The 27359-nt window shown below is 47.7% G+C and overlaps 1 protein-coding gene across 1 annotated transcript in view; it reads left to right on the top strand.

The window, feature by feature from the left end:
- Positions 1-27359, top strand: part of specc1 (sperm antigen with calponin homology and coiled-coil domains 1) — an 88118-nt gene that overhangs the window by 7820 nt on the left and 52939 nt on the right. The window contains exon 3 of the mRNA XM_064349542.1: positions 310-442. Coding sequence (XP_064205612.1) covers positions 310-442 — 133 coding nt within the window. The remainder of the gene's footprint in view (positions 1-309; positions 443-27359) is intronic.

The raw sequence follows: 27359 nt of genomic DNA, 5'->3' as shown, positions 1-27359 counted from the left end.
GCGACGGTGACCGACGGCCCTCTGGTCGAACCAAGAGAGAACCCCGGTCTGCTTTCAGTTACGCTGGCAGTTAGAGTGATGGGAACGTCCCAAATGATCCACGCGCGGGACGGGGCCTCAGAGGCCTGTTGTGAAACCCAGCTGAGGATGTTAAAGGGGGTTCAGTGCTGCTCGTGATTTTCAGGCCCCTGGCGAGGGACAGTGGTGTACGCAGGGTTTAACTGGGACTGTGTGTGCATGTGTGTCTGTGTCCATGTGTGTGTGTATGTCTGTGTGCGTGTGTGTGTGTGTATCCTCGTGTCCCGGCAGCTGAAGAGGGCGAGCAGTGATGATGCTCTGGCTAAGCCAGGTCTGGGAGCAGCGTCGGGGTCGCGCTTGAAGAAGACCGTCACCACAGGGGCCATCTCTGAACTGGCAGACTCCCGGCCTCGCAGCCTGAGCGGTAGGGACCCTCCGATTGCCACATACACACACATATACACACACACACACACACACACACAACATAAACACACACATACACACACACACACACACACACACACACATCACACACCACACACACACACACACACACACACACACACACACACACACACACACACAACATACACACACACACACACACACAACACAACACACACACACACGCACACACGTACACACGCACACACGCACACACGCACACACACAACACACACACACACACAACACAACACACACATACACACACCAACACACACACACACACACACACACACACATACACACACCACACACACACACGTACACATACACACACACATACACACACACACACCACATCGACACACACACACACTACACACATACACACACACCATACACACACGATACACACACGCACACACACAACACACACACCACACACGTACACATACACACACACACACATACACACACCACACACACACAACATACACACATACACACACACACACACACACACACACTCACACACACACACAACACTCACACTTACACATACACACGCGCATACACACACATGCACACGTACACATACACACACGCATACACACACACACGCGTACAGACACACACACCACATACACACACGCACACGTACACATTCACACACATACACACACACGCACACGTACACATACACACGCGCATATACACACACACACACGCGTACAGACACACACACCACATACACACGCACACGTACACATACACACACGCATACACACACACATACACACACATATACACACACACGCACACGTACACATACACACTTACAAATACACACACCCGCACACCCACACACACACACACACTCACACACACACACACACACATGCACACACACACCACACACTCACACAAACACACACACACACACACACACATACACACACACCACACACACACACACACACATACACTCACACCACACACACACACACACACATACACACACACCACACACACACATACACATTCACACACACCACACACACACATACACATTCACACACCACGTTCCTTCCTCTTTCTCTGTTCTGCTTGCAGATTTCTGATTGCGCAGCACATGAACTTCCGCCCCAGATCCTAGATGTCAGTTATGAGGCCTGTATAAAAAGTGTGACAGCACTGCAGTGCTATGCCTCCCACACAAATATTATATTTGGCATGCCGTATGCTGAACAAGCTTAAAATTCCAGAATAATCACCTTAAAATCCCAGACTTTTTACGGGTCTCGGTTGAATTACTGTTATTTAGAAAGAAAACAGATATGATATTATCTCGATAACATGCGAAAATTGCAAAGCGCAGTACCTTTTGACGGGTGCACACACTCATTCCATGGGTTTATTTTAGGTGACAAAAAATAAGAAAAAAATCCACATATAGCCACTAGGGGGCCACAGCTCATTACGGAATCTCTCAAACAAGCCTCCAAAATAGGTCAGATCAGGAAGGAGAGTGATGCTTTGCTTCAGTTCAGCACCGCTGTTAAGCGGTACATTAGGGTCTGCTGGGAAAATCTAATCTCCATTTTAAACTGAAACCCGCTCCCGTGTGCGCTGAGTCACGCACTGGAAAAGCAGAACTGATACTGCCGCGCGTATTCTCTGTGTGAGAGCTCCTCGACGGAGGAAGTTTGTTCTCAGCACCACACTGCCCTCTCCTGCTACTCACTTCGCTCCCCTCTGTCCTGAATTATAATGAGAGGGAGGCCTGGACACCCATTAGAGGAGAATCCCTTTACTTAAGCGCAAAGGGGTTCTGTGCTTTCGTATTGCTGAAAAGAGTTAAGGATTACAGGCAATATCCTGCCAAATTCTGAGACGTGTTCACATATATTTAACATGACATATTTAATGGACGTGTAATGTTTGTGTTATGTGTTTTTATATTATCAGCCTTGACAATAGTAATTTGCTATTGCAGCCTAGTAATTACTTCCCTGGTAGGGACATATTGCTTCTGCGGCAGATCTTCTAGTGTGCGTGTGTGTGAACATAAAACAGCGTGCATGTCATTTATGTGTGTTTGGCATTCATGCCCTATATGGTTTTCCTGTGGTGTGTTTGATCATGAAGGGTCTGTGGTTTTTTAGTATTTGTTTCAATTGAAGAGCAATTCAGCAGAGGGCAGGAAGTGGCCAGCATGAAGCAGTACTTGCTTTGCAGGGAAATCTAAACTGCTGTAATACACAAATACATAAGCAGTGCATCGATGACAACACTTTAGTCTGATCTGTGTAATAGGATTCCCTGTAATTACATACACATTAGTTACTCGCTACCAAAAGGTGAGGTACACTGATAACAGTCATAATGTTACATGTTTTGCCTAACATTTATGACTGCTGATGTGTGTGTGTGTGTGTCTGTCTGTCTGTCTGTCTGTCTGTGTGCGTGCGTGCAAATTCCAGCTAGCACCAGTGCCATTGTGTATGTTTACAAGTAATAATTCATTTTATCTGAAATGGTGTCTTTCTGTGCACTCAAGTTCCCCTTACACTGTAGTACATAAACGTACAAAATGTACCTGAAAGAAACAACACCTTTCCACAGATTTAAAATGGTATTGTAATAAACAACGGAGAAGCGGGCAAACAGATGGAACGTGTATGAGGAAGGAAACAGTTAGGGGCGTGCCAAGTTAAACAGATTAGTTCTGAGTAGTTTTTCTGAAGGATGTTAGTGTCTCCGTCACTATCAGGTGCCTTGATAGTTATTGGAATACTTGAGTCCGGTGTTATATTATCACAACACGCCCTTCAGCTCTTTGTGAGATTAACATTAGAGAACGGACTGTAATAATCTTCCCCGCGTCCTTTCTGCCAGCTGTTATCTGTTGCATTGTGCTTTGATTAAAATGCTGTGGCAGCATCCTCGCCCCCCGGGGGGGAAGGGGGGGGGGGCTGGTCAGTATCAAGCGCCTCGGTGCTGAGCTCCAGTGACCTTCGCGGTTCAGCTGCGGGTCAGCTGGGATGAAGTTATGGAAAAAATTGCTCTGGAAGATTCTGACACTTCTGGAGAGCTGCTGACTTCTTTAAAAAAAAAACAAAAAAAAACAACAAATGTTTTTCATCAGAACGCGGCTCTATCCACAGCTTTAACCCTATTGAAGGCAAACAGCAATTACTGAAGCTATTCCTGTGTAAAGCCACTTATATTTTTGTTTGAAGGTTATCGGACCATGCCCATAAGGATGAATTAAAGGTTGATTATCCAGGCTTCTGTAATCAATTTTTTGGACGGTGCCTTCTCTTTAGTCATGGTTTCAAACACGAGCGGTCACTTCTCTTTGTTTTTATTAGCTGGAGTTGACTGCACTGGCTGCAGGGATTAGCTCTACATGCGGTATCTCTCCAGTGCACCTTTATGGTGTTTGTTTTCACCTGAAAATCATCAGCGATTCATCCGGCCCCAGGAAAACAAATGAGATGAGTTAGCTGTGTAATCAGTGTTTTAATAGGTCATTTAAGTGCTGAGAAAAAAAACCGACACACCCTACAACTCTCCAAGGGCAAGAGTGAATGGAGAGAGAGGACCCTTCACCAAGTAAATGCGCTTCATAAGCACCTGCAGTACAATGCAAAGGGACCAATGTAGAGTTTCAAAGCCTGGGTATGTAGAACAGGGTTGCTAGGTGGATGGAGAGTCTCATATGCCTGGATGCGTAGTACATGGTTGCCAGGTAGATGGAGAGTCTCGTGTGCCTGGGTGCATGGAACAGGGTTGCCAGGTGAATGGAGAGTCTCAGGTTTGGGGCGTAGAACAGGGTTGCCAGATGGACGATGAGTTTTGTGCGTGGGTCCATGGAACACCATTACCAGGTGGACGGTGGAGCCTCATTCCCATACTTTTTTATCAAAACCCCATCCAATAAGGCTTCTGAACAGCAGCCCAAATCAGCTGCTCATGGTTGTACAGCCGTACTGCTTCAGTTTAAGCATAAGGACAGGCCTGAGGCACTATTTCTGATGTAAATTAAAATTGCCTTTATCACAGTGGCATGTTCAAAACAGAAACTTAGTTACAATGTTTCATGTTACAACTAGGAGCGCCTTAACCAGCATGCAATAAAACCAGGGTTTTTCCATAATACTCAGATACAATGAAGCCTTGTTGTCTATGAAGCATTATCAGCAAAGGTGTGTTATAGAGACATGACAATCAATAGTCAAAAGCAAGATTATAGTACACCATTGATGAAAGAAAATCATAACCATGTTACAGGTGAACAGGCTAGAAAATCAAGACCATAATATTCTAATATGACCATAAAGTAACAACATAATAAAAATAACCAGACCGTGTGACTGGCTGTTCAGTTCATGCAGCACAAAATACTCAACAAACACAGTCAACTGCAAAGCCATAATAAAAATGGAGTGCAGTCTAATTCTTAGCCCTGGAGATATAGTGGCTTTTAAATGAAATGTAACTGCTTCAAGCAGCCTCCTCTTCTGACAGAATGTGGATTCAGATCAATCCCCAGCACTTTTAAGAATAGAAGTGGCTGCTTTGATTGTCTGTTTTGCAATGTTTGGACGTAGGGTAGTATACTGTAACCCACTAGCATGCAGATTATGCAACATCAGCTGATTAATATGCAATTACACATTAATATGCCATATACTGGATGCTGTCGTTTGATGCATTTAAACAGTATATTGAATCAAATGGAGTCTATTATATTTATTATGTATTCATTTCAGTGCACATCTACAGGTAAGATAAAGACACTGTCGTGCTAATACGTACATCTGTTATCTGATTGGCCAGCCTGGTCATGCCCCCTCGTATATGTCATTGTTCCGTTTCACGCTGCGATGGAATGCTGTAGTTTTATGGGTTTGGCTTTCGAATGCCAGGGAGAGGGTGGAGTGATCCTTATGCAACTGAAAACTATGTGCAATTAAGGGATACCTGTCGTGTTTTTTTGTCTTCGCCAACAGTCAGCCATTTAAAACACACCGAACGAGATCTGCTGTTTGCCCACAGCAATTACTGCACTTCGGCAAGGCCCAAATTCCTTTTCCATTTCAGTTGCTCAAAACATTCATAATACGGTTTATTTCATCTGGATTTCTTTGTACCAGTCAAATATAATGTCTCTAATTGCATATCCATAACAGTTTTTAAAGGCTAAGCTCTATACAAAATAAATATGAGTCACTCTGTTTTTTTTTCATTACATACCTCGGTTTGGTTCGGTATGTCTTTTCTCCACGTTGTGACATTATATTGGACTGGTGAAAATATGAACTCAATAAATATTGCAGTAGTTTGCATTATGTGTCTGAAATGTGTCTTCAAACATTATGAGAGGTTTGTTTTTTGAAGTGATTTATCTGTTCATCCTAATGCCTGCAATGCCCTTCCACATGAACCTACTAAATCAGCATTTCAGGGAGAGTGACGGATTACAAACCAGTCATCAATGACAACTGTCATATCAAAGTGAAAAGGTGTGTTTTTAAATTGAGAAAGGGCTCTTTGGGAAGGTCAGTGATACAGACGGCGGGCCCAGTTTCTGAGCTGTTGCGCGATTAGGTGTTGATTTAGGGTGTCTAGGGGAGGTTTAGAGGTGAGCAGACGCCTGTCTCACACACAGTGCTGCATCTCTGCGCTTTGTTTGATCCCCTTCCTTCAGACCCAAACATTTGTCATGGTGTGGCTTCCTCTTTATTTAAAACCAAAGATATGAAAGTATACACTGTATGTAACGTGCGCATGCACACACACAAGCACATGTATAAAATGCTGATTCCTCTAAATGTTGTCCCATAGATCACCAAGTGTGTGCTTATTTTATGTCGCTTTGGATAAAAGCATCTGCCAAATGAATGCAGTGTGTGCCAGAGACCCACATTATGTTTCTTGTATCAGATAAAGTCCATGGCAGTGGGTGAATATTATTACAGAGGCTGCTGGGTGGCTTATCCTATTAGGGCACTTTTCAGTGGTCTGGTATTGAATCTGGACCTGCCAGTGCCTGCTGTGTCTGGCAGCCCTGCAGTGCGACACACAGTTGGTTCTAGGGTCACCCAGGGATGCAGGGGGAGTTCAACTTGGCTGGGGTGATGACGTCTCATTGTGTAACAGCGGCACCCGCTGGTCAGTCAGATGCCAGGAAGTCCACCTGATAAGCTCCACGTGAAACGTCTTCCTCCGACTCGGGTCTGTGTGAGCTCAACTGCGCTGCGATGAGAAGCAGCGTCTGACATCACATGCTTTGGAGGAGAGCACGTGCTCGTCACATGCAGTCTCTCAGATCGATAGCAGTGCTTGTACCAATTAGCACGGATAAAACATGATTCCGCTTTCCAAATTTGGGAGGAAAAGGGGGGACGTATATTTTTTAAAATTAATATTTATGATTATTACAGGGAAAAACCTGAGAAGGGCATCAAGGCTAGCACATATTAAATAAATGTCTAATACAGACAGAGGCTTATCTCTTAAGCCACTGTCAAAAGGAGGTTGAGGTATGACATGAGTGTTACAGACTTTAAGTGGAATAATTAGGTTAACCACAGGGACTGTTTGGAGCTGAGTTCTGCGACGCTGTCACTCTAAAACACTTACTCATAACTGGGGTAGAGTGCCTCTCAGACTCAGTGTGTGCTGAGTCAGACTCCTTCAAGTCCAAACTAAGCACAGTGATGTCGTGGCCCTAGATTACAGGAAAATGATCGCGTTGAAGGCAAGTGGCTGGTTCTTATCATTATATACCAGTGTTTTCCTGTGCTCTTATGCACATATCCTTTATATTCTCTGTAGGCATGCAATCAGTAAACGTCTGTGTCTACGTATTTCCTCCAACCAAACATGCTGTAGGTCCTTAAAGTGGACTGTACGTTTATTTTCTGACGTTACTTTCAATGGATTATGCACAGTTTAAAACTCTTTTGTTCAGTGGTGTGCCAGTGTAAAAAAAAAAAATAAAAAAGCAAACGGCTCCTTTAACTAAACTCCTGGCACGGGAGCACCGTTGGGCGTTCTTGCCTTTTAGCTTGATTAGAAGTTTCCATTTCTTCTGAAATTGTGGAGTAATTAGGGGAGGAATAAAAACTGACCTCCGCAGGATTTGGTTTGTTTTCTTCTTTTATGGGTGTGTGTGTGCGGGTCGGTTGAGGGGTCGGTATGGAGGGGTACACGTTGTTCTCTGTAGGATGGAACAGCACTGCATGCTGGGAAAGCTGTCTACACCATTATCAGGAATGCACACCAGGATATAACAGGCCTGTACGCACTCTGACGAAAGTAGACCTCGGCAAGTACTCCACTAGTAAACATTTCAGAAGCCAAGTCAGCAGAGAGGTCACACAGGCCAGGAGCCTGTTCAGCCAGTGCAAAATCCCATTAAACACATGAGCTATGTGTAATTCCATCTATCCATCCATCCATTATCTACACCCGCTTATCCTGGGCAGGGTCTCAGGGGGTGCTGGAGCCTATCCCAGCATGCATTGGGCATGAGGCAGGTATACATCCTGGACAGGCTGCCAATCCATTGCAGTGCACACACACCATTCACTCGCCATTCACTCCGTGTAATTCCCAACCATCCATGCAGAATGAGATGCCCAGAAATCTGTGGAAGGGGCACCACGTGGTGATAAATTTGTAGCTGAGGAATGGTGTGAAACATGCCTCGATAGGTTTCCCTTGTGTCAGTGGCAGCCAACCCTGTTCCTGGAGATCTACCATCCTGTAGGTTTTCATTTCAGCTCTAATTTGGCACACCTGAGCCTAATAATTACCACAAGATCTCCAGCTGTTGAATGAGGTGTGCTTTGTTAGCCTTGGAGTGAAAACCCTCAGGACGGTAGATCTCCAGGGACAGGGTTGGCTGCCACTGCTTTAAGCTATTGGACAAGCACACCGTCGCGTCTAAATACACGACTGTGTCGTGCCTCTTGCTGCCTGAAGTGCTTGTGCACATTTGTGTGTGTGTGATGGATGTGGCATTTGAGTAAAATACCGTGTCTGTGACCTCAGAGGGCCTGTGTTTGTGGCCTCTGGACTCGTGACTCACTGTACTAAGTGACTAAGTGACCGATAATGGGCGGGGTGTGGAGGAACTAGACATATCGCAGCAGGGTTATTCTGTCATACTGGCTGTCGTATGTGGGTAGCTGTTCATGTCATGGGACTGGTGCCATTGAAAGAGCAGTGACCAAAAATGTGTACAAACACTGTGTAATATAAATAGACTAAGCAAATGCTCTTATCCAGAGCGACTTACACAGACCACTGTTTTTACATTTTGAACAGTTGGCACAGGGGTAACAACAGCAGTGACCCAGCAGTCAGCCAAACCCATGACCTTTGAGCTACAAGCCCAGGTTCCCTAACCACTGTACTGTACTACAGGTACATCCCTATAATACAGATGTGAGTATAACAAGCTTTTGAATGGTTTTGGTGAATGCCAGCCCTGCAGTGTGATGGCTCTCCCCCTCCGTCTCTTTTTCCCTTCCTTGGACAGTGAGAAATCAGAGAGAACACGGTCGATTCAGGTTTTAAAGCCACCCTCCACCTCTTATCAAAACACAAATGTCACTATTAGAGCCGGGTTTGTCCGAAGGCTTAGAAAAGCAAACATGCTATGGTGTGTGCAACGTCAGTTGCCAAAGCAACATTAAATGACCGATGTGCTGCTTTGTTTTTTTTTTGTTTTGGTTTTTTGGAGTGCAGTAAGCGTCCGTTTCACAGCAGGCTGATAGGGGTCGAACCTTAGCAGGCGCAGAAGAGCCAGAGCAGCGGGAGTTTCTCTGCGAAGGCGCTCATCGCCGTTCAGACTTGTCACTCCCTGTATGGGCGTGGGACTCGTGATCGTAGGCTCGTGCTCTGCAACACCCTCGCCTGTGACCTTTTGTTTTCCGAAGCTGCCAGCACCCTGAAAAGATCATCATGTTGTAAGAAAGAACAAAAAGCCAAATGCTATTGTTGTTGTTTTTTTTTGTTGTTGGCAGGAATAACTTTGTTAATTCAACCTACATTTTGGCCACCTGTGCCCTTGTAGATAGATAGACTTTTTCACTCAGAAATACTTTTTTTTTTCACTCATCCCCTGGTTTGCATTGCAGATTCGTGAAAACAGCTGATACACACGCTTGTGTCTCTTCTTATTTTCACCATTAGTTTGAGCCCATATGGTAGTGCTAACGGCCTTAGACGCTGGAGTTAAACTCTGCCCACAGAGGGCTCCTTTTACACACTTTATTTATCACTCTTCAGAACTTACAGCATTAGAGAGAAATAAAGGTTTGACTCGTAAAATTATGTAGAACCCATTAAAAAGTCATTCCAGTTCCAAGTAGGCTACCTCATTCTTCTGGTGATGCAAAGCATGCTCTTTGAGGGACTGGGCTCTTAGATACTCTGAGACAAACAGTAAAAACCCTATTTAAAATGTTTTGTAAAACATTTTTTTCTAATGAGTAGTTAAATTGCAGGTTGCATTTTAACAGTTTAGGAGAGAAACCTCTTCACAAAAGCTTTTTAGCCATGTTTTTTCCACTTTTTTGTTTTGTTTTTTTATGTTCAGATGCTTCACCAGGATGTGACACGTTTCCTTTTCCTGTCCGCTTGAATATGTCTGCACGATTTGCGCGTCAGCATAAAATTGCGATTAGCATGTGTGCGCAAACGTCCCCTGCCATCGATCTTGCTTTACAATGCCAGATTTTTGCGATGGCAGGATACTTTATTGCATCAAGAATGATTTTACTTGTTTTTTCATGGACTGGTTTTCACTGCGTGTCCTTCTATTGCTGTGGGAAGTTTTTCTCTCATTTAAAGAAAGACTTTCTTTTTCAGCAATAAAAGCTGCCTATATGTTTTTTTTTTGTTTTTTTTTTTAAGAATTAAAGCCTCTGTTCGAGTGAGTCACGTGACAGGACAAAACAAAATTATACGGGGTTTCTGTTCTAAACTGGAAACACGTGGAGCCACCGTACGATAAGCGATCTACACTGGCCTCGGGGTTTTAATAAACCCGGTGATTTTTCTTTCTTTTTGCCGTTGGAAACCGATGAGGCATACGATCGCTCTCTCTCTCCTTCCGAGACTGCACAGTTTCGTCTCTTGGCTATTAACACGCGCCCGACCTCCCCCTAAAGATGTATTGCGACTAGCCCCAGGGTGTCAGAGATCTTACGGCAGTCACATTGCATTACATTAATTTGGCAGACGCTTTAATCTAAAGCGACGTACAATAAGTGCATATCAAAGGTCATTGGAACAACTACAAAACACAGGTCCGATAGGGTGCAATACTCATTTTATACAGTTATTCATAGCCATGAACTCATTAAGTCCAGTTCACACAGTGAACACTACTCTGACTTAATCTATGCTAAGTCAAACTAGGAGGCTAGACAGCAAGCTACAGCATCACGACAATGATACTAGACACAGTAAGTGCTGGATGGAGGCACGTGCGTAGCATGAAAGAGGGGGATTTAAGTGATACTTAAATAGAGTCAAGCGATTGCAGTAAAGCGGCCGAAACTCCACGTTCTGTGAGGACGCAGAGCCTTGTGGGCCGCGAGCTGGAGGACGGAACCGGTCACCGATATCAGCTCGAGATCAAGACGAGCCGACGGCTCTCTGGAGGAATGATGTCTGGGCCCAGGGCACCCATTACAGAGGAGAAAGCGCAGGGCCGTGGACCAGCGCTCCCGCTTAACGATTTCCTCCGTCAGCCAAGGAGTTAAATAAAGCGCTGCCACTTCATTATGATTTATTGAAACCGCCATCAATATTTGAATGAAGCTTTTTGCTTCGGAGAACTCTCTCGCAACTGAGGGAAGACGACGTCGGCTGCTTCGTTTTTTTATAGATAGCATGACGCACTTAGGCCTACTGTGTCTGCCCAGTGGGACATCCTTCAGTAAATTTAGATGCGGATGTTAAAACAGACTGTTATTCAGACCTCCTAATGCGTCGATGTCACTGTCATTAGAAACGCGCATTGCTAAAGCAAAGAAGGGTACGTTTCATATACATTTTTTCTAATATGCTGCCTAACACCGTAGCCTACGTTAGCTGATTTAGGTTTTTGTCAAAAAACACACCCCCACGGTCCACGTTGTGCTGCTACTCAGAACAACTTCAGTCATGATTTTTTACGAAGCTTACTAAAATTATCCCAAATGTTTCTCCTTTAATTGTTTAAATTGTTGAAATCAGTCAGCCTTTATTTTGCTATGGATGATTATCTTACTCAGCCCCATGGCGAGCGCATAGGCATGTGAACGCCCTGCAATTATCTTTACTGATTATGCACGGTATACTTCTTTTCTGGATTTTTGGGCTACAAGCCAGGCGCTCCGTAGTAGGCTACCGGAAATTAAATCCTTGGTTTGTCAGTTCCTCTTCAATTAAACTGCGGGTGGTGACATTTAAACCTTAGTGTATAAAAGGTTGTACGTCCGCATGTAACACCATCTGGGTGATGGATGCTGAAATGTTTTGAAAGTATGAATCTTTCGCCTCGACTGTTTCTGACCGCCGATCCCTTTTTTTTACCGGATTCGATTGTATGAATTTTGATTCGCGCGCCGCTGTGTCACTCGCTCGCAGGCGCTGATGTGAGAGCGCGGTCCGTTCCTGATTAAAACGCGTAATTCACTCTGAACGTCGGCTTCGGTCTGGAGCTTCAGCCCCGCCCCCCCGCGTCCCCTCGGCTTTCCCCACGAGGCCTCCGGAGGGTGGCGGCGGCGCGCCTTACCTAACAAGCCGCCGAACCGGAGACTTATCACGAGCGTTTTTATCGCGTGAAAGATTCATGAGTCAGCCCCCCTGGGGCGTCAGCCAGTACATACGGCCAAGTGCTTCAGTCTAACATTCCGATTTTTTAGGGCTGTACGGGGAAGAAGGAACATAATATCCTACGTTAATAGTATATTTTTTGGACCGCTTTATTAAGGAGGCTAAATCAATACACCTGTGTCGCACTGTGGGCTGTTGGCCCCGAAAAGGTCAGCAGGATGGATGTCCTGGCAATGGAGAGGGACTGCACCATAAATCACCCTCATATGGTTGACCGCATGGGTTTGGTCGTACAGTGCAGTGAGATTTGTTTGTTTTTAACATTGAACAGGCTTCAGGTTATTTGGATTGTTCTTGTTCGTAGCCATTGTGTACCCTTTTTCTCCTACTCGATTTAAACTTTGTTTTGGGTGAAGGAATCTGAAGCAAAGCTCAGCTTTGCTCTCACGGGTGCTGTTTGGAAGTGTAGGTTTCTTTTTGTAAAAGTGAAATTCTGCGGTTGAGTTTATTAGGAGATGCTTTCGTGTGGGAGGTCTTTGCCTGGTCATTGTGATGATGGATGAGGAAGAGGAAGGATCCAGGCGAGGCGGTGGCAGTGGTGAGCGCGCTCAGACTCCAGACAGACCTGAGGTCGGAGGAGAGCCAGGTCCCCACGGAACCGGCCTCCGGTCAGAACCCTCCAGGACCGACACTGAAGACGCTCCCTCTCCAGTGCACCCCATCCCTCTCCTCACATGAAGAATTGCTGCAATCGCTGGTGATCGACGTGTGAAAGAACGAGCGAGCTCTCCGTGACCCCCCTCTCCCCGGAGGGGTTCCGATCCAACGCGCCCCCCCCCCACCCCCTCAGCATCCGACAGGGCGGCGAGGAAGTGTATCTGTCCCAGACGGACGGTTTCCCAAACATCCCGGTTTACTCGCGGACTTCCTAAAAACCCTCCAGGAACCCGCAGCTCTCGGTCCCGCGGGAGGGAAAACATTTTCGGAGGGATCGGGTTTCTGTTTGCTTTCTGAGGCTGGTTCAGCGATGATGAGCTCAGTCAGGAGAGGAAGAGGTTCGGGGACAGTCAGAAGAACACAGAGAGAGAGGGAGGGAGGGAGGGAGGAGAGAGAGAGGGAGGGAGGGGGGGAAAGAGAGAGAGAGAACGAGAGAGTGGCATGTTGGCGGAGTGCAGCGTCAGAACATTGGGTTTGAAAAGCCTGGCGCACACACCCTAATAGGATTAAACCCGGTGCGCGGTGCCAAAAGTCGGATGCCGGTGTGAGTTTAATAAGAGGTGCTGAGAGCGGGCCCCCCCCCCCTCTTTCTCTCCCCCCCAGCCGCGCCGTCGGAGGGGCCGCATCCATCCGAGCGGAGACGACGCGTCGTTTCTACTTCACATTTCATTGCTTTTATGAGCATAAATATTTCAGAAAGCATACATAGTGGATGAGGCGGGGGGGGGGGAGGGAAAAAAACACAAGCAACCCCCTGGTGCGTGAGCCACAGGCAGAATGGTACAGTCTGAAGAGAACTCCCCCCCCACCCACCCCTCCTCTGTAGTAATGTAGAGACCCACTAAGAAAACATTGCCGGACTGTATGTGGAAACAGACCGGACTGTCTGCCAGAGATCCGGCTAATCTCCAGCGCTGCCTCTGCTGGATGGATGTGGGGTCAGGGGAGTTCATACGGAAAGGAAGAAAAGGGACTGCTCTGCTGTCAGGGCTCGCCAAGAAGACAAAGAGACCCCCCCTTTCTCTCTGTCTCTCTCTTTCTCTCACTCCCTTTCTCTCTGTCTCTCTCTTTCTCTCACTCCCTTTCTCTCTGTCTCTCTCTTTCTCACACTCCCTTTCTCTCTGTCTCTCTCGTTCTCTCCCTTTCTCTCTGTCTCTCTTTTTCTCTCTCTCAGTTTCTGTCCCTGCCTCTCTCTGTCTTTCTCCCTCTTTCTCTCCCTCTCTGTCTCTATCTTTTTCTAAGTTTCTGTCTGTCTCTCTTTCTCTCTCTCTCTTTTTCTCCCTGTCTCTTTCACTCTCTCCCTCTCTCTCTTTCTCTCTCTCTCTCTCGTTCTCTCTCCCTGTCTCTCCCTCTCCCCCTCTCCCCCCCTCCTCCCCCTTCCTACCAGCAGAAGTTTGCGGAGGTGCCTCGTGAAGCCGCCAGTCCCTCGCTCGGCAAACGAGCGGCAGCTGCAGCCGGCGGTAGCCTTCCGTGTGGACTGGAGGCCACGCCCCTCCCGGCGTTACGACAGCCGCTGGGCTGATGAAGTGCCCGGCGCCGCGCTCGGCGTGCCACATTGTCGTCGGGGGCGGGAGGCGGGACCGCAGCGCAGCTCAGCTCAGCTCAGCCCAGCCCAGCCGAGTCCGCTGCTTGCTCAGTTCCCCGAGAAGGCAGGGATGCCTCCGGTCCGCTGACGACGGCCCCAGCGGACTACACCTCCATTGTCTTTCTGCTTCTTTCTTTTTTCTTTTCTTTTCTTTTCTTTTGTCGGTATGAGCTGTCTCCGGTTTCCTTGGATCTACGGGGCTTGATTGTTTACTCACCTGAGTGATAGGCTGCTTACTGGCTGCGGTCGATGGATTAAACTGCTCGCCGGTGGGAAAAAAAGAAAGAAAAGAAAAAAAAAAGAAAAGGAGGCTCGGAGGCTGACTGGAGACATGGGAAACCAAGCCGGGAGACTGGAGGAGCTGGAACAAGGTCTGCCCGTCTGTTACCGCTAACCTGCTGCACCGCTGTCTTTCCACAGGAGTCCAGAGTACACAAACGTGTTCCTGTTTCTCCCCCAACAGTCAGTGCCTTCTATTGTTATAGGACAGGTACACAGCGAGCTACTGGCTCAAAAAAGCTGAATTGGTCTCAGATGTTTGGGTTGTCATGTCACCTTTTCTGGAGTTGTAATGTCTGTAAGTGATCGTTTAATCATCTGTTGCTGTCCTGGAAGATTCAGTTTATTTATTTATTTAAAAAAAAAAGAAAAAAAAAAGCTCAGACTTGCGTTCTGTATGAACACTGTGCTGAGTGATTCGTTTTCAGGGTTGTGAGAGTGAGTTATAACCCCTAGGCTAAACATAGGAGACTGCATGGGGATGATTTACAGTCATCCTTTACTCCATACAGTTTACAACCTCTATTGCTGGACAGAGCTTCAAAGATTGTAATTAAACTGACAAGTATTTGTGGCGAGCGGTGTTTAGACTTGAAAAAGTGTTCACAGCGGGTTCTCTCTGAGACAGTGCGCAGAGGGAGATGGCATCGGGGTCCCCCGGTCCGCCAAAGCCCCAGGCGCCGCAGCGTCCATAGATACACTCCACAGCACATTTCCATTTAAAAGCCCCCCTTTTTAAAACCGGGAACCTCACACAGAGAAAAAGGGGGGAAACCATCAGTTCTCTCTCTCTCTCCCTCTGTCTATCTCCCCCCTCTCTCTGTCTCCCTCGCTCTCTGTCTATTTGTCTCTCTCTCTCTGTCTGTCTCTCTCTCTCTCCCCTCCTTTTTCTCTCACTCTCTCTTTCTCCCCCTCTCCCTCTCTCCCTCTGTCTCTCTCTTCCTCCCCTCCTCTGTCCCTCTTGCTCTCTGTCTGTTTGTCTCTCTCTCTGTCCCTCCTCTCTCTCTCTGTCTCTCTTTCTCCCCTCCTCTCTCTCTCTCCCTCTCTCTCTTGCTCTCTCTCTGTCTCTCTCTCTCTTCTCTCTCTCTCTGTCTCCCTCTGTCCCTCCTCTCTCTCTCTCTCTCTCTCTCTCTGTGCGCCTCGCCTCCTCTGAAAGAAGCGTGCTGCACATTGGATTCCGCCTCTTTTAAGTTCCTTTGTAAAGTTGATCTGTCAGCCCCGGGTCCCCCGGCTGAGCTCCTCTGTGCTCTGTACTACAGAAACCAGTCCAGCTGGGGGAGCTGATAATTCCCCCCCCCCGGGATGGAGATGGGGGGAGGGAGCGGACAGGAGGGAGGGGGAGGGGGAGGGGGGGGGGCGTTAATGCCCGTGGCGGGATGCAAGCCGGCGGAGGCTAGCGGGACCCTGTGTGAGCGGGCAGGATGGCGGGACGGCGGCCCTTCACAGCGCGGCCTTATCAGCTCAGAGCCGCTAAAGCTCGTCAGTCAGAGTGACGGCGCCGCGCCGCGCCCGCTGAGATCGGCTGAACCAGAGGCAGGCTGTGCCCAGCCAGCTGTGTGACATTTAGACACATGCGGGTTTAGGCCTGTCTGGCTCACAGTCCACGGGGCTGGACGTGTCGCACACACAGACGGGTTGCCAACGCTGCAGCGCATTATCTCATTTCTGAGAGTCACTGTTTCTCTGATGCATTCTTCTGCCATTTCAGAATGTCTCGCGATTTTATTTTGTTTTATTTAAAACATGGCAGCGCATTCGTTATGGGGCGTTTGCTGTGTGGAATTTGCATTCTGTTGTGGAGCCGTTTCTTGCTCTTTGATCATCCTTCTGTCCTTATTAAAAAAAGGGGTTTAGTTTCTCCAGTGGAAATGCCCTTGGACAGCCAAGATCAAAACCTGGAACGAGAGGCGGAAGGCTATTGCTATTGGGCTGCAGATGAGTGTACGTTCAGGCTGATGCAGCGCTTCCATTAACAAGCCAAATTATAAATTATTTCTAAGCAGCTGGAAGAAATCACCGGGCTCTGCCACAATTATCCGAATATTCCGTCATTTCCTATTGTCAGTGGCCAGCTGTGTTACAGAGCGAGGGCCGGTCGGACTCCTAACGGGGTTTAGCTTCGGTATCCACCTGCATGCCAGCTGTCACCTCCGATGTGCTGACATCGCTTCTCAGCGCTGAGCGGTATTGACGGCCCTCGCGGCCGGCTGCCAGAGCCCTTTCGCCGCTGTGCGTTCTTCAGCAAAGGTGCGGAATGAGAATTACCGGCTAAAAGTTCGTAACTGAAATTTTTTTTGTCTTTCTCCCCTGCCCAGTAGCCTAGGTGTGTCGTATATCTGTCCACACCTGTATTCAGTCGGCGTGAAAAATATCACGCCAGTTCTTCATCACGGTCCGTTAAACCTGTGGATTGTCACGTGATTCTCTCTTTATTCTCTCTCACCACTTAAGCCGCTGTATGCGCAGCTGCATTCCATATTATGTCAGATGCTCTCGCTTGCAAACCGTCGATCGATCGGTCTATGAATAATATGATACTTCCACTGCTGATTCCTTTGAATAAGCACGGGGCGATGGAATGACAATTGATTATTAAATTGGTTTCTCCTCGTTGCTGTCTCTACTTCATGATAGTGTAATGAATACCCTGGTGATGAACACCATCAACAAGATGAGGAAATAGATTAGGTTTTGATAATTAGAAAAAAAAACGTAACCTCTTCAAAATCCCCTCAGAATACTGCTCGCTTTAAAATCAATATTGAGAACAGAATTCTCGTTTCATAAAATCGTATGTTTTGATTCATAACATGTTGAGTTTATAATGCTCAGGGATCCCTATGTACATTCAAAGGGCCGACTGCATTTCTGACCCAGGTGTGGGTAATGTGGTTTTATGCTGTAAATGTGGCTTTACAGTGATATACACAGATGGACTGCACACGTTCACTGGAATACTGAAGCAGATCAAGATCCTCCACAGATGTTTTACTTGTTCCTCATGTTTTGCCTATTACAGACTCATGTGTGCTTGGTATACTGGTATTTATCATTCGCAAGGGAGTGGGTAATTTAATCTCTCTAACTTGCTGCTGCCAGCAATAAGATTTCTTGCATCAGACTCCAGTTTTGCTAAACAGGCTGCTCTCTTCTGCTCTCCCCATAAGTCCCCCGTCATGTTTTTATCTTTACCGAAGAGATTTGGCCCAGTTTAGCTTGAATGTACACATACTGTGCTGTGTGCAGGAGACAGGCACGCCGGCAATATCAGGCCATTTTTACTTCTGTTTTATTAGTGTCAGAAGTGAGCTAGTTTCCCATTCAGCCAGCAGACTATACTGTCCAAAATCTATACTGTAGCGTAAAAGGTTCATTCAGACAAAAACCCATGGCAATGGCATTCAACATGACAGCCTGAGCTCCACTGGCAGAAAGATCGACCACGCTTCCCTTCCCTTTCAGCTGTGGTATAAAAAACTACTCAGACTTTTCTTATTTTGGTTGGATCGCAACAGCGGGGCCAGCCCTACAAACACGAACGTCTGTGACTGACTGACTGACTGAGTGATGAAGTTACACCATTGGTCGGCCGGATCACGTGTGTTAGGTCCAGCCATATACTAGGTTTTAACCTGGTCTTGTTAATTTGAACTTTATTTAACCAGGGTAGGCACACTGAGATTGACATCTCCTTTGCAAGTGAGCCATGGACACTACATGTCTTTGGACTGTGGGGGGAAATCGGAGTACCCAGAGGAAACCCAACGAACTCCATGCAGTTAGGATCCAGTTGGCCAGGCCTCAAAACCCGGAACCTAATTCTGGCCCAAGGCGTCTGTGCTAACCGCTGCCCCTCCGTGGCCCACCAATGTTGGGCATGGCCCCCACACTGCCCGGCAGACGCCCAAGATGATCTGAGCGGTAAAATATGGTTTTGCGCGGGGCCTATTTTCGGCACCTCGCCCCCCGGCGGTCGTCTGGAGCCGCAGAGAGGGAGGGAGGGACCCCGGGCCCCGGGCGAGGTGGGGGAACGAGCCGGGTCTCTTCGTGCTCTAATAAGGGCAGCGGGAATGCGATTGGCCCTCACTCTCTGAGCGTGACTGAAATGCTTTCAGGATCAGTCACGCTGGAGAGGATGCCAGTGAGTCAGAAAACAAGGGCAGGGGGGGGCGATAGCACATTGTTTCGTTGATAGCACACGGTGTTCTGTCCCGTAACCTGTCCTGCCCTACTGAGCCTGTCTCACACCTGTGGCTACTGAACAAGGAGAGGAACAATATCAGCCATTTACCTTTCTTATACGTCTTGGTCCCTCATTTACTGGTTAACAGCCTGTCCTAACATGCTGCTGCTTGTTATTTTACAGTTATATCTGTTTGAGTAGAAGAAGGAGAAGAAGATATACTTTATTGATCCCCGTGGGGAACTTTTTCCTCTGCATTTGACCCATCCTTAGTGTCCTAGGAGCAGTGGGCAGCTGCCTCTCTGGTGCTGGGCCCGGGGGCCAACTGCAGTTCTGAGGCAAGTGCCTTGGTGAAGGGCACCTGCAGGAGCGCACCTAACATGCATGTAGCTATTCTGCATTAAGTTAAAATAATTCATGATTAAAATTAAAAGAAGAAAATGGTCTTAATGGTTACCTGGTGGGAAACCGATGAAAGCGATGTGTGATTTGTGTGTTTTTCCAACTCGAGGCAGAATGTAAACAGAGGCCTGTGATGGGCGTGGTCACCCGCCAGAGGATGCTGACGCGCGCGTGCGGGTGACTCGTTTCCTCGCCCCCGGCAACAGCAGTCTGCTCAGAACGCCCGGAGGCACGGCCGGGAAGTCCAGCGACGCTCCGCCTTCACGCTAAGACAAATGGCGCAAGAACGGGGTGGGGGGGGGGGGGGGGCAGGGGAAGCTCATCGAAAATCTCATTCCGAGGAAACGCTACCGGAGATCCCAAAAAAAAAAAAAAATGATACAGATCGAGCGCAAAAAAAAAAAAGCTGCTGGGGCACAGCCTTGGGTTAATATTAGCAGGGAGCCTATCAGGAGCCGCTTGGCTTGCGGTTGAGGTGTGTCTTGTTTAGAGTGGTTTCGCGTCCTGGTGGAGCCGCTAGCCGTGACCGAGCGGTTGCGTGACTCGCCACCGTTCTCACGCAGACGTTAAAAAAAAAAGGTCCGGTTGTTTCCCCTCCGGGCCCCTGCGCCGTCCGAGCCCCGGGGGCAGGCTGTCTGTTTGCCTTGGTCTTCTGCTCGGGACACGACAGCTTCCCGCCGGGTCACCTGACCACCAGATTATTTTCTCACCAAATATGGAAATGCCTCATTATATTGATCTGACCAAAAAAGAAAAAAAAAGAAAAAGCTATTCCAGTTAGCGCCTCCCAAAAGCGGTGTGAAATTCTTTGCTTTGCTCAACGCTGATAACAGGGCTGTAATTTATGTGGGTTTATGAGCTTGGTAAACTGGCAGCTTTAAATGGGGTGTGTCCTCAGCTATGTCAGCTAACTGTTTGCTTTCGTGACTTGATAAGCATGGCTTTGGATTTCCTCAGAAGTCACCTAGGGTTGTTCTCCATAAAACTGTCAACGGTTTACCTGTGATCATCTCCCATGGTGTTTTACAGTTGAAAATAAAGTTTAACTTCTAAACCAAGTATACACCACCACTACCCTGCCCACTTCCGTCTCCACCTGCCGCTCCCCACCACCGCCACCCGGCCCCGCCCATCATCTGAGCCGCTACCTCAGGATTGTCATTTAGCTGCCACTAATTTGATCAACGCGAACATTGACTGACTGACCGTGTTGGTCACCAAGCTACACCCTGAGCCGACCAGAGGAGGATGGGTTCCCCCCCTTGAGCCTGGTTCCTTCCAAGGTTTCTTCCCATCTGCCACAGGAATTTTTTTATTGCTATTGTTGTCTTAGGCTTGCTCCGGTGGGGGTTTAGGCCAGGGTTGTCTTATGAAGAGCATTGTGAGAATTGTTCGTGAAATGCGCTCTATAAATATATTTTTGATTTGATTTGATACAGTCATTTCGACACTTCAAAACTTGTTTTAATAATTTTAGAGTACAGCTTGAACTCCAGGTGACCTATGACACAGACCTACCAAGCACTGGACTTCCTCATTTCTCCTCAATGGAGGAAAACCCACGTGGCACAACTCCTCCAGCTGTATGCTGTAGGCCCCGTTGTTACCCAGACTGCACGTCTGGCCTGTATTGTTCTTGGTTCTTGTTTTCAGTCACTGTACCATCAGTTCCTTCCCTCTTTTCTGTGCAGGGGAATAATGGCAGTTATTCAGCATCGAGCTTAGCTCTCACTGAAACACTGTTGGTAGATACGGACCATGGATCGACACCATAAAGGTCTGGCTGTTAGTTAGTATTGCGCCAGGGTTATTGTTGTTGTAGGTTGAGAACTCATCGTTCAGCTGTTGCAAATACCCAGACAGGGCTCCTCATACCCAGACAGGGTTTCTGTGCTAACATGTAGCCTTCGGTGACTATGGAGTGCTTTAGTGATGTACGCATCCTACTTTTTATTTTTTATATTTTTCTAAATTAATGGACAGATTTATTGCGTGTGATTATTTGTTTTATTTATGTGTATCCATCTTGAATTAAAAAAATATTCTACTTTCACCTGTTTCAAGACCACACATCCTCTGATGTCACATTAAGACCACACCCTCATGTTAAGACCACAGATCTCAAAGAGAGACCATTATACTTAAGGATGTAAGAGTTGGATTAGGATTTTTATCTGACTTGTATCATGAGCTGGAAATCGTGCATTCATAGACAATAACAAGGTTGTTCCTTTCATTTTGATGAAGAACTCCTGCGGCTGTTTGGGACGGACAGGATCTTTCTCTGGGGTCTTAATTTTGTCATGCGGGGCTTAATTGAAGCATTTCGTCGGTAAACACTGTCATCTGATTTTCCTTTGCTTTGATCTGTTCTCCGGGATCACCCTTCACCCTTTTAGGGAAGAATAAATCAGGTGATTTCTCTGGTAATGCAGCAATAGCACTGGTGTTTTGCAGAGATAAGTCACTCATAGTGGAATCCTCTCTCAAAATGATAGACATTAAAATATCTCAAAGTGATAGACATTCATATATCTGTTATATCTCAAAATGATAGACATTCATATATCTGTTGTATCTCAAAATGATAGACATTCATATATCTGTTGTATCTCAAAATGATAGACATTCATATATCTGTTATATCTCAAAGTGATAGACATTCATATATCTGTTACATCTCAAAGTGATAGACATTCATATATCTGTTATATCTCAAAGTGATAGACATTCATATATCTGTTATATCTCAAAATGATAGACATTCATATATCTGTTATATCTCAAAGTGATAGACATTCATATATCTGTTATATCTCAAAGTGATAGACATTCATATATCTGTTATATCTCAAAGTGATACACATTCATATATCTGATATGTCAAAAAGGGGCAGAGCCCTTGGGCTGTTGAAGTCCAGGTTTGACACAGTGCTAGATACTCTCTATAATCTGTACTATGTCAGTGATGAGCCTAGATGGGCTGAATGGCCAGTTCTTGTCATTATGCATTTATTTCTTGCAGTGACATAGCATTGATATTGTTAACCTGAGAATTCCATCACTGAACGTGGTTCAGTTCAGTAATTTAAATAGTGTACAGAACTAAAGAAGAAAGAAGACTGTGTATTAACTTCTCTTAACATGTCCAGTCACGAGGCCAGCTAAGAGGAAAGAGTGCATTTTCTTCTTTATCATCAACAGTTACCGGCATAAGTGACCTAAAAATGACTCAGTTTCCCATTAAGCGACAAGCCCAAAGAATAAAAAATGACTTATCAGATACGTGTGCGTCGGGCATTAAGATTCAAGACGTGCATCTTAAATTATTGAGTGGTTATCTCAGTTTGAGTTTGTGCGGTATGAAGATGAGAATCTCTGAGGAACAGAATCCCTCTTCTGCTGGCCTCTGATTTTGCGCAGCGCAGCGCCGGGAGCTGAGTAATCAGGTAATGGCCTCCGAGCCGTGTGCACTTCCTCAGGAGTCACGAGTCAAAACGTCGGGCCGTCCCGTGAGCGAGTCGGGCCCCTTTCGATCAGAGCCACGGCCCTTCCTCTCTCACGCTGATTTACCGCTTCAATTTCGCTTAGTGCGCTCGCTCTTGCGCGTGTGACGTTCCGTCTTATTTATACGCGGCTTTCTTGGATCTTCCAGGACGCAGTTTTTTAATCTCGAAAGACAGGGCTGACGTCACACGCCCAGCCGTGCGCTGCCTGCCCAGGGGAGTAAGAGCCTGGCGTTTCCCCCATACGCCACGACTGCTGCTCCTTGATTGGGACCAGGGTTCGCACCGGCTCAAATAATGCGGGCCAGACTTTGATTTCTTTGCTCTCTTTGTTGCATGAAAATCTTTTCACCATTCCTTTTCCTCCTTAATTTGCTCTCCCCAACCCCCCCCCTTGGGTACGAAGCACTGCAGTGCAAGCGCCCTGTGATGCACGTAGCTGCAAGCCAAAGCTGTTCTACACCTAACAGCCCTCACAGTACTACAGGGGAGCTAGCGCCAGCTGTACCCCAAGGCACTGATTAAATATGCCTCCCTCACGCCTGGTTGAGCAAAGCCTGTCGTGTCTTGCAACAAATCACAGAGTGACTGGAATTCAATCAACATTATGTCCTTAACTTTAACACTTCAAAGCTTCAAATGCAAATTTCTATTTTTTTTCCTTGACAAACACAGCAATCGCTAAAAATAACTCGCCAAACTGAGTTTATGAAGAAATAGTGTAGTGCTTGCGTTTACTTGTAAGTCAATGTTAAAGACTGCCGTTGGCTGAATACAGGCCTACGAGGGGCTCGGCCTGTGCTTGTGGTGCCCACCTTTACCGACCGGGCCCGCTCAGAAGCCCTCGTTGCATTCTTTCAAAATAAAAAACGAATACGCCTTCAGTTAGCGGTCTGAGCAGAGACGAACGGGTTCAGTGCGCACTGGCAGGAGCTGCCGCAGATGCTACGTGAGCCCGGCGGTTACCGCTGCTTCAGATCCGCGGCCGAGGGCTGGGGTTCGGTTTCCACGATAACGGCCAGATAGGCTTGGCAGCGGCGCGCTACGTTTTCGCGAAACCTCCAGAACAAGGAGGGTCCTGTTTGCTTTAAGGCCCTGCAAATCAGACACCGGACTCTCTCCCGAGTGCATGCGCCCACCGAGATCCTCAGGGGCAGTCCTCCCCTGAGTCGAGAACACTCGAACGGTTAAATTAGAGCAGCAGACCTCCTCTGTGTGTTCACCAATCCCTCCTGTTTCTCTGTGATTTACGCGTACTGCTCATCCGCTGTTGGAACCCCAAAGCGATTACGCTACACAAATCAGTACCTCGCACAGCAAGTGCTTCCGAAGTTAGCGTTGCTTAAAGGAGACAGGAAGCTTTTTAAATCCCCTTGTAATGCTTCGGCATGTCTTTACGCCCCGCTGTAGTCATAAAATGTATCGGATAACTCAGGCTTTAAATCAGCACCGGGTCAATAGAATATGCAGATCCACACAGTAGAGATGAATTCCCTTATGATGTCATTTCCTCCCTATAGCCGATACTTTAGCTTTTCACAGAGGCCCAAACAGTCATTTAGCGAGCGAAAGCAAAGAAGAGGCCTACATTTCCTCTACAGGACCACTGAGGACTATCCGAGGATGATAAAGGGGGGAATCTGAATGTAGGGCCAATTTCAGGGGGAAAGAATGTTTGGCAAAAACTTAATCAGCGTGGTTTCTGGGAACGGAATCCACGACAGCTCAAATGTTATCCTGCAGCGTGTCCTCACTTGAGGGGGGGCGAGACCTTTGGTTGCGGTTGGTTTCCTGTGCGGTTCTGGGGTGATCACGTCCTCTCTGATTCAGGGGGAAGGATTGCGCTTTTAGTGCTCCTCCCGGACTCCGGCGGGGCCGCGACGGCTTCCCCGATTCGAGCCGCTCCGAGCGTCGCCATGCCGACGCGGATGGAAACTCCCGCTCATCCTCCCTCGCCGCTGGACGAGGAACGTCGCGCCGCCCGTGCGCGGAAAAGGGCCGTTCGCGTCCCGATCCCGGCCAATGGGAGGACAACAGGAAATGCTCAGAGAGTCTCTCTCTATCTCTCGGGTAGAAGGGCTGACGTTGTTTGTCTGTACGCACTGTCCACTCGACTGGAAAACACTCGAAACGCTGGGCGACTCGGGCGGGGGGGAAACTCTTTGTGGCGCTGGGGCGGGGCGGCGCTCCGCTGTCCTCCCTTTCCTTCCCCTGTCGGACACCCGAAACGCGGGCAGCCTGGCGGTCCCTTCCCGCGCGTCACCCCACCGCACTAAATCACCGACGGCAAACTTCATACGGCGCGGAGAACCAGCCCAACCGGGATTTAGACCTCCATGTGCATTTATGTCTCCTGCTAGATTTATTTAACTGAGAGTAAATCCTTAAAAAAAACAATTTAGCAGGTATTCCAGGTCATGATATTAAAGGCAGTAAATCTGAGAATAATACAGTGGTAATTTATTCTGTGGACTAGATCTTTCCTCTTATAATCAACTACATTCACATGGAATTAATTGGAATTCAATTAGATTACAGATGAGAAGTTGCAGTTAAGGCCAGTTGGGCCACGCCTCACGGTTTTCATTAATAATCACCTACCGATCCTCCTCATTAATAATAACCTACCGATCCTCCTCGTTAATAATCCTTGTCATATCTGCGTGGCGACGTTTAGAGCTAACTGCAGAGCGCGAGCAAGCGGGGTAAAAACAAAACGATGCTCTCACAACTCATAAAACAGATTGCTTCATATATTTCTGCGCAAAAGCTTTGCCGCGCTGTGGTCCTGAGGTACTAAAACCCCACAGAGGACTTCCACGAGGAAGGGGGGGGAAAGAAAATTTTTCTTTTGCGTGCCTGAAAGCGGATTTATGAAAGGCGTCGGCATACGGCTCGGCCTGCGGGAGCCGCCAGCGGATTGGCCGGTTTTACGGGGACACCTTTGGAGAGCTTTCAGACCCCCCCCCCGTCCGGCCGGGCGCTTGATTTACAGCGTCCCGGCAACGCCGCTCCACAGAACCCATTCAGCGGGAGCCCCGAGCCGGGGGCCGGGGGCCGGGGGCCACGTCCGTGACGAGAGCGCCGTCGGCGAAGGACGTGTTTAAATCGAGCCAGAGACACCCTCCATCGCTCCTAAGAACAGAGGGCCCCGTCTGTCGGAGGCCAGCGCGGGTCACGGGCGACATCTCCGAAGGCAGGAAGCGTTTGTCCGCCGGCTTATAAGAAGATCCTGTGTGTTCGCGGGTGGTTATGGAGCATGCCAACACGAGCTGCCTTTGAGAGTAATAGCAGTGCCTTGTATAGATGGTGGGTGTGAATAGCTGGGGTAGTGAATGGGCAAATGTGCTCTATTTATATGGAAATGCACTGTTGCATTACCTGCAGGCGATTCAAATGGGAGCGTAGTTCTCTTACAATCAGTTAGGCTGCATCGAGACCATAAACATACGGGGCACATAAAAGCGTTTTTCATAAGAACTCTGAATCGCATTAAATCGCATTAACGGCGGGGAGGACATCTTGCCAGGAGATTTTATCAGGGTCAATCTGTATAACATACAGGCGTTACTGCACACGCCCGCGACTTCCACGCGCTGGCATTTATCATTTGATTGGCCGACGCGCCATCGGTTATCCTTATATGGTAATCCCTCCGACAGGTCTGTGGGATTATGGGAAGGGGAGGGGGGGGGGGAGAGGCTGTGATCCTCCGCCGCCCCGCGCCCGCTTCCCCGCCGGCGGGACGAGCTGTCATCGAGCCGTCGCTATCTCGTCGCTCGGCGGCGGGGGGCTGATCCCGGGCCCCGGGGCCTATCGCACCCAGCAGCCGCCGCCATCCCGCCGATCCGCCGAGCCGTCGCCTCCGGCTCGCGGGCGAGGCCCAACCCCTCCGCTCGCCTCTGACGGGCATCGCAGCAGGGGGTCTGCGGCTAACGCTAAACCTTCTCACAGTGTCACCGCAATGTCATGCCGCCACGTGGCAGCTGCATCGCGAGAAGGTTTTGTGATAGCTGGTTTTGCTGGATAGCTGGTCTTTTCTTCATAGATAAACTTAAAATGCATTGGAAATAAAATATGTCTACTCTTTTCCCACAATATATGGACAAATACACAAGTTATTGCTGCTTTCAGATATTTGGATTATTTAAAAACAAGCATCGCTGATATATGTATTTATAATTATATTTCAGTCCAGTATATTGCAGTATGTTTCATGTTCTTAAGGGTTGTGGCCGTGTGGGGTGAAGGTGTGCTTTGGGGTACGTCAGGGGCGCAGATCAGTGGTTTGAAACATCCATGGTGACCGAAGGGCCCCTGGAATGCCTCATCTCCCTCTCTGAAAGCCGAGCAGTGATTCAGTGTTCAAGCACGC

The sequence above is a fragment of the Anguilla rostrata genome, chromosome 9, assembly GCF_018555375.3.
Source record: "Anguilla rostrata isolate EN2019 chromosome 9, ASM1855537v3, whole genome shotgun sequence".
NCBI lineage: Eukaryota > Metazoa > Chordata > Actinopteri > Anguilliformes > Anguillidae > Anguilla > Anguilla rostrata.
This window is presented reverse-complemented; position numbering and strand designations above follow the sequence as displayed.